Source organism: Rhincodon typus, chromosome 2 (assembly GCF_021869965.1).
Source record: "Rhincodon typus isolate 14 chromosome 2, sRhiTyp1.1, whole genome shotgun sequence".
Lineage (NCBI taxonomy): Eukaryota > Metazoa > Chordata > Chondrichthyes > Orectolobiformes > Rhincodontidae > Rhincodon > Rhincodon typus.
The window spans coordinates 73,131,976-73,140,418 of NC_063333.1; the positions used below are offsets into that span (position 1 = coordinate 73,131,976).

Genomic DNA, 8,443 nt, shown 5'->3' on the forward strand with positions numbered 1-8,443 from the left:
CAACTACGAAATAGCTGCAGAGAGAAAATTTCCCACGGCAAATGATTTGAGCAAATTCAACACAGTTGCAGTAAAACGCTTACTTATAAATGTAAATTATGTGTGACATTTGTGCCTGTATGATGATTTGTAAGTGGTTTCCTAATCTTAAATTCTAGCCATTTAATTGGCGATAAAACATAAAAATAATTTAAGTTAGTTACTGTTCTTCTTTGCTTAACTTTCAAGTAAATTACATCCTCAAAAGGTATAGCTTTGTCTGCACAAATCAAATTGAGCGCATTTCCCATCAGCTTAAAGTAAATTGCATTGTTCAATTTGATTTGTCCCTGAAGCCGATTTGAAGTATCTCATCTGTATTCAAAGAAGCTCCTTTCTTTCAACAATCGGATTACAAATTATTAAAAAGTGAATCAAAATATTGACTCCGGGGTAACCATTAGGTGAAAATGATATATTAAACATAAGTACTGACGTCGGTTTCAGCACTCATTCATAGTGTTGCTCATATCTGGGAAATGATTGAAGCAAACAAAGGACAGAAATACACATCTTGACATTTCTGCACTTGAATATCGTTCTTTTAATTCAATTTGTCAAACGGAGGGAAGATTCATTCACCTTCGAATTCCTGGAGCGCTATTTTTGGATCTGTAAAGTACCTGCGCTCCAATGACCCCCCTGGTGCAGGGTATAAATTGCAAGGAATTCAACGGGATTTTCATTCGGATACCAGCCTTGAGATCCGGAATCTGAGCCATTCAAACTCCACCTGGGAGAAGATTCTGTAAGATAGAGCAAGAGCAGTTGATTCTGCCGGTGCAACTGGCCAATAATTTGAGCGGATCAACAAAGGAGCCAGTGAGCTCGGGAATTTCCGGGATCTGGCGGAAAAACACGAATTGGACCAGGTAGTGAGCATCCATCCTCCAGCACAGGCAAAGAGGGAGCGCAGCCTCTTCAATAGCCACCACTTGCTGCGCACGGTCTTCCGCAGCTCCAGCTTCTCCCGCTGCCAGAGCCTGAGCGGTCAATAGCCCTACCCTGTCCCAAGATGAGAACTCTCCGGCTGCTCGCAGTCACTGTCAGCCTCCTGGTTTTGACAGATGTCTTTTGCGAAGAGGTTTCCCGGAATGAAGGCGTTTCTCTATGGGACGAAAGCGACCACGGCCAGGTAATGTTTCAATTAATGTACAATTTACAGCAACACGATATAAGCATTGAAATTTAATTTTACTCAGTTTGCGTTTTTCCTGTGTCCCACCATTCCACATATTTAAAGGGTAGGGACCAATAGTGATTACCAATAGGGCAACATCAAAGTACTTTTTTGGTTCCACATGGCTTACTCCCATCTGCAGGAATGTGTCAGAAATAATGGCATGTATTGCCGTGAAAAATCAGTGGGCATCTGTTCAGTAATGTATGAATAAGAGAACGGTGAGTTAGATAAGATTCCTGTAGGAATGAGTTTCTCGCTGAATTTTTTTGGTGTGGAAAGTCAGTTATGGACACGATTAAATGTTACAATAGTGTCCGAATGCGCAATCAGCAACAATTGGCAAACCGCAGTTGGTCTCCCTCACGGCGGATTGTGCTGCTACATGTTGGAATAGATACCAGGAACTTTTTTGCTTGTGGACCGGTCTGATGTTCCCTGGCGTATCACTCGGTGGGACTCCAGCCACTGACAGGAGGCATATGGAATGCTGGAGGAAAGAGAGGAAAGCTACAAGAAGAATAATTCTGGTTAAAGACTTGTCACTCACAAGGTCTCAGCTCACTGTTAGAGAATGGTCTGTGACTCTACGTCAAAGTTAGCCAGCTCCGGCTTTGAGTATACCCGGGGGCGAGGAGTTTCTGGATTCTCTAGTTTTCGAATACTAAGTGAAAATATTAATTAGACAGCGAGACAGATGCAGCGACATCAATAACGAGTTGCTATGGCATTATAAATCCTCTTCAATAGACAAGAACTTGTCAGTTACAGAAACGCAATTGCAGGGTCCCTGTCAGGAGTGGTTCAGCAAGCGGATGGTGGATGTAGTGAGACATCTTTTGACTGAAGGGTTTCCAGCCGGACATTTGGCCATGGGTAGCCCGGAATGAGCTGCAGTTAAATCTATGCAATCAAACTGAATTATATGTAAACCTGATGGAATCAAATCAAAACAGAAGTTGCTGGAAAAGCTCAGCAGGTCTGGCAGCATCTGTGAAGAAAAAAAAAAATCGGAGTTAACGTTTCGGGTCCGGTGGCCCTTCCTCAGAACTGCCAGAACTGAGGAAGGGTCACACGACCTGAAACGTTAACTCTTTTTTTCACAAATGCTGCCAGACTTCTGTTTTGTTCCTGATTTACAGCATCTGCAGTTCTTTCGGTTTTTATTTTGAATCAAATTCCTGTGCGCGTGAAAGGAGATTAGTATTAAGTTCCAATTAGTTTCCAAGCCTTGCGCGTTATTATGTAAACGATGGATTGACATTTCATCTCAAATCACCCCTTTTATTCTAAATTATGCAGATAGCCCGGGCTATTAGAAAGATTTGTATTTATAAATATTCAATTGTAGGTCGTTATTTAGCAATAAACAGATATTTGTGAACATTGCTGTTCAGTAATTGGAAACACTAGTTGTAAAACTACAGCGTTTGAATACATTTTCCCAATGCAAATCTGGTGCCTGTGCATGTTCCTGAGCAAGTAAAAGCGAAGTCGTGCATCCAGTTCAAGGTGCAGGGCTGGATGAACACAGCAGGCCAAGCAGCATCATAGGAGCAGAGAGGCTGCATCCAGTTCGTTGGGTGGAGCTCTCGCGGGGTGGCTGGCGACCGTGAATGCATACGCTGTACCCTATATAAGTTTGGACCATAATTATTCTCTATCTAATTGTAACTTACTTCAGCAATGGTGCGCTGAGTTTGCTGAACCTGTTGCTCGAAGAAGTGCCAGAAGGTGAACAGAATTTAAAAAAAGCCCAGCCCGGAGCGGGTTGGAAACAGAGCAACATGGCTCATCACATCCCAACTGCAACATCCATGCAGCGAAAACATAGAAACAAACCCCAAGAAACAACGGCAGAGATTCGGCTCGGGATTGCTACCTCAATTTGTCTTTTGCGATCTTTAGAAAAGTAACGTGATGAGAATGCATTTAAAACAAAACACACTAACCTGGTCTCCTGAGATACCACATTAACGGTAACAGACTGGGACATAGATAGAGCCACATCGCGGAGGAAAGGTTGGATAATTGTGCATTATTTTCTCCCCTGCTTTGATCTGTTTTCAGAACAAAGGACTGCAGCCGGATTCCTTTCGGGAGCTCCTGAAGCGTGTGGCCAGGAAACCACGACCCGAGCAGTTCTTTGGCTTAATGGGCAGGCGGTCATTCGGTAACGTGTATTTGTATTGTAGTGTTGCTGGCTAAACTGAAGTTTGTTTGTAGAGTATTGTCAATCTATTCCACCTGCTTAACCAAGAGCACCTTTTCACATGAGCCCATTGTCAAATGACAAAGAACAAACTTCTTGGAATATATTAAAATTTAAAAAAAAACAACCAAATCGTACAAAGCAGGAATGGCAAGAAGTCAGGTGTATTTATACAGACCGAGGAAGCTGGAAATACACAGCACAGCGATGTCACCAGGACAAGAAAAGGTTCTAGCGGAGATCGGGCAGGGTCAAATCTTGTTTCATCTTTCCAGTGTTTCAGTGTTTTATGGTTGTGTTTCATATCTACAAACTACTCCATTGCCTCAATATCTGGATGACAAATGGGATACATTTCCTTTGGTTCCACGTGCTACATCTGGTGTTATATAACCACTGTTAAATTAAATCCCATGCTTTATTCTGAATTATTCTTTCAGATTTTCTCAGCTGTTATCCAACATGGCTCTAATCTGTTGGAAATGCTGATTTAGATGGTCGGTGTTACTTGGGATTATACCATAGATATAGGTACAATGCCAATCAGAGAGTACAAACACATAGCCTTTTAGAGTTGCTATCACAGCCCACTGTATCACCATTGAGGAACCCACAAAAGCTAACGTGTGCAATTCACAAAGGATGTAAAACTAATGTCTTAAGGAAGAAAACAGACTCTCCCTCCTTTCTATTGTGCTTTCCCATGGGTGCAGATACCTGAGTTAATGTAAATGACAAGAAAAGGTGTCTCTTAGACAACTCCAGGGCCGAGTTGACACCTGATGATGTCATTGCTGCCTGGCTGTTGTCTAGGGATTGTATTGTAATGGGATTAGAAATTCCTTGATACTAAACATAGTGAATGATGCAGTATCATAGCAAACTTTAAACACAACATATTTATGTATTATCCCATAGTCAATCACTTTGAAATTATTATGCAGCATTTATATTTATTCTTCCATAGGATTTGAGCATGTTTGGCTCAAAGCATTAATTGCTCATCCAGGGTGCACATGGCATAGCTGACAATTAATGACAAGATGGGCCAAATGGCCTTCTGCACCATAATGATTATTTAATTCTTATATCATTATCATGTGTATGCTACAGAAGAATGTCATGTACACAGCAAAAGGATTGTAAAGTTAATAATTTGAACTAATTCCACAAAATAACTACATTTAAATCTGCACATTCAGAACCCACATATTGTATTGCTTGATCACCTTAAGGACAAGGACAGACACAAAATAACAGCTTTTTAAATTGAAAAAACATCATTGAATTCAACAATTTCCCACCTAACTTCTTTACTTGAACCTATTGTAAAGCAGTGTAAAGCAGTTAAAATTGTAAATTACTTTACTGTCACAATTCACCTTAACAAATATAATTTGAGAACATTATTTCAAAATAGAATAAAAATAAAATAATTGAAATAATCCTACTCAAGACTGGACAGCCTACCTTCTGGTGCTAACTTTTCAACTGGAGTTATATATTAAAATTCAATTTCCCAGCTTTTTTCTTGCATCCTTTGTATTCTCCCTTTTTGGATAATTATCCAATGTTCTTTTCAATGACATTATAGCCTCTATCTCAATAGCCATACCTGTTAAAACGCTCCATGCTACAAGAGCTTCTGCACAAATAATAGTGTTCGAACTCATTACTTCAATCTCTAGCAAGGACCCTGAGTTTATGCAGCCTTGTTTTTGACTTGATTTTATTGTAAACCATCTTTTGCTTTTCAGCCACTTAAAACATTTTAGAATTTTAAACTCTGTAGTGGACTCACCTTATTTTCTTCTGCCCTACTAAAAGGGCCTACATTTGTCAAACCTTCCCTGACAAGCTTTGTATGATTTCTGGTATTATTCAAATGAATCCTTTGCGTGGCTCTATCCTTTCCACAATGCTGAACTGCATGTTGCACTCAAACTATGACTTGTATTCAATGTCCTCATAATCTGAGACTCACCTATCTTTCCAATATTTTCTCATCTCAGTTTAATCTTTAAAGTGCTTGTAATGGTGAACCAAATCTCTTGATTGATCACTCTTGGTATGAATCTCAGGAGTTAGTCTAAGTTGTGGTTTCTATAATCAACAAACTTGAGTGGTATCTTGTACCCATGTTCAAATCATCAATATAACTAGAAAATAAAGTTGTTTTTGACACAGAACCTTAGACCACATCTCACGTATCCAAAACAACATCCATTTCTCTGCACTCTAATTTTTGTTCTTTAGCTAGCTGATTGCTAGTTGGATACAGTCCCTTTAATTTTTGCAACAAATTAATTCAACATGAGATCTTCTGGAAATGTACATATACGCTATCTGTCACTTTCTCTTTATCTACATACTCAATGATTTGCTAAAAAAATTCAAATAAATGAACCAATTCATAATTTTCCCTGCATAAATTCATGTATGTTGTCCATGATTTGTTCCAGGGCTTTTAGATTTTGGGTGAAAAAGTGAGCATTAGTGTTCAGTAGGAGGGAAATTAAACTGTAATTGCTGATCTGAGCAAAAACATCCATGGAGTGTTATACATAGACCTAAGTTATATTGCTGGCTGAATGTGCTACTCTGTCCATTGGTAAAGGATCTCTTTTCTGTGTGGTTAACTTATAATTCAAAGAGAGATCTCATTGCTGCACTCATTCTTACTAACATCGAAAGTATTGCAATTTAAATTCAGAAAATTCTTAGACAATTTATTGGATGATCAATTGTTCTTTTAAACTTGATTTTGTTATGCTACAGACAGTGCAAGTCCTAGGTATGAGAGAGGGCTTCCTAGAGATGGCTTCATGTCAAAGGTTTAATGTAATTGATTGTCAAGTCTTCAACTCAGACCCTGAACTATGCTGCCACTTGTAAGCTAAGCGTGTTGCAAATGATCTTGGATACAAAGATGGTCTATGAAAGACTCCCATCTTTAATAAACCCAGAAAAATCACACAGAGATGTAAATGTCTTAATTGGATACATTCTTGAGAAAATTTCAAAGAACTTTACAAATTCTTATATTAAATATTTCACTGTATTTTACACTGAAAAACCACTTCATAATGCTTTAAACACAATGTGCATTTCTCTACCCTACTCCTAATTTTAGCATATACCCTGATCAAAGGAGCTATTTTGACAATAATAATTCAGGTATAGTTAATTACTAATGAAAGTTCCACAGTTTTAAGTATATTATCAATTTCAGCTGAATAAATAAAGCTAAATAAAACATGCACACATGAAGGCTCAAATGAATGTTAATATGAAGTGTTTAATAAAATGTACAAGAACAGAATGAATTGGAGCATATATCCATTTATCTAAGAATCTGTCAATACTTCATGTATTTTTATAACTACTTTGAGATTTATGTAAAATATGTGACTGCTTAACCCAAGTTCTTATATTTGAATGATACAGCAATTCCTCAACATGATAAACATACTCATGTTGTGTTTAGTTAAAAATATGCCATATTTTTATCAGCAAGAATTAAGTCTTATTTTGTTCCATCTTCCTCAGAAACATTGGTTCATAGTATGATATAGATTTTCCCATATCTCCATTTCTGAAGTGAGGAAAATACTGGGGATAAGCAAGCTACTTTTCAGAATAGGATAATGGAGCCAAGCGAGGGATCAAAGGCATGATGGTTAAATTTGCAGATGACACAAAGATAGGTAGAAAAGTATGTTGCAAGGATGAGATAATAAGGATGCAGACTGAGTTATAGATAGTCATAGATAGATTAAGAGAGTGGGCAAAAATCTGAAATAAGGAGTATAGTGACCACTTTGGTGGGAAGAATAAAAAAAAGTGTACTCTTTAAATGGAGAATGATTGCAGCATTCCAGGGCACAGTTGAATTTTGGTGTTCTAGCACACGAGTCTCGAATACAATACAGTTTTGATCTCCTTAATTAAGAAAGGATGTAAATGCATTGGAGATATTTCAGGGGAGGATATTTGAAATGAACAGGTGTCTTATGAGGAAAGATTGAACAGAGTGGGCTTGTTTTCACTGAAGTTTAGCAGAGTGAAGTGTGTCTTGAGTGAAATGTATCAGATCATGAATATTCATGATAAGATGGACATGAAAAAGATGTTTCCTCTTGTGGGTAAGTCCAAAACTAAGTGGCACTATTTTAAAATCCTGGTCGTCCTTTTAGAACAGGGATGAAAGGAAACATTTTCTTTCAGAGAATTGTGCAACCATAGAACTCTGCTTTGGAAGCTGGTGAAGGTGAGGTCATTGAATATTTTAAAACTGGAGGCGGATAGATTCTGTTGGGCAAGGGAATCAAAGACTGCCTGGGCTGGAAGGAATGTGGAATTCAGAAAGCAGATATATCAGCAATGATCTTACTGAATAGTGCAGTATGCCTAAAGGGCCAAATGACCTACCTTTACTTCTAATTTGTATGTTCGTATGTCTATTCTGCAACTAATGTCTGTACACATATTCCATTCTTACAGATCACACTGACCGTGCATACAAGGAACTGGAGTAGGCCTTTTCCCCTTAAGTCTACTCTGCCATTTAAAAACGTCATGACAGATCTGATTATAATCTCACATCTGCATTATCACCTAATTCTCTGCAAATTGAACCACAAATTCCAGCTGATGTTTTCTTTCCTAGTCGATCAACGGTGAAGTCATTTGTTGTTCTCCCATTTTTACGCTAAACCAATACTAAATTAGCTCAGTGTAAAGTAAGGTTACCTTGTGTACCTACCTGGATGACTGCCATTTATAAACAGTCTCAATTATATATAAGGCATTCAGAGATAGTAAGAACTGCTGATGCTGGAGTCAGAGATAACACAGTGTGGATCTGGAGGAACACAGCAGTCCAGGCAGCATCAGAGGAACAGGAAAGTTGATGTTTCGGGACCCTTGATCCTGATCTGAAACATCAACTTTCCTGCTCCTCTGATGCAGCCTGGCCTGCTGTGTTCCTCCAGCTCCACACTGTGTTATCT

General features: G+C 38.6%; 1 protein-coding gene across 1 annotated transcript in view; it reads left to right on the top strand.

Annotated features, from left to right (window-relative positions):
* The first annotated feature begins 569 nt into the window (after positions 1-569).
* The window catches only part of LOC109910635 (protachykinin), a 13,761-nt gene continuing 5,887 nt past the window's right edge, over positions 570-8,443 (top strand). The window contains exons 1-2 of the mRNA XM_020509851.2: positions 570-1,174; positions 3,290-3,392. Of these exons, the coding sequence (XP_020365440.2) occupies positions 1,055-1,174; positions 3,290-3,392 (223 nt within the window). The 5' untranslated portion in view covers positions 570-1,054. The remainder of the gene's footprint in view (positions 1,175-3,289; positions 3,393-8,443) is intronic.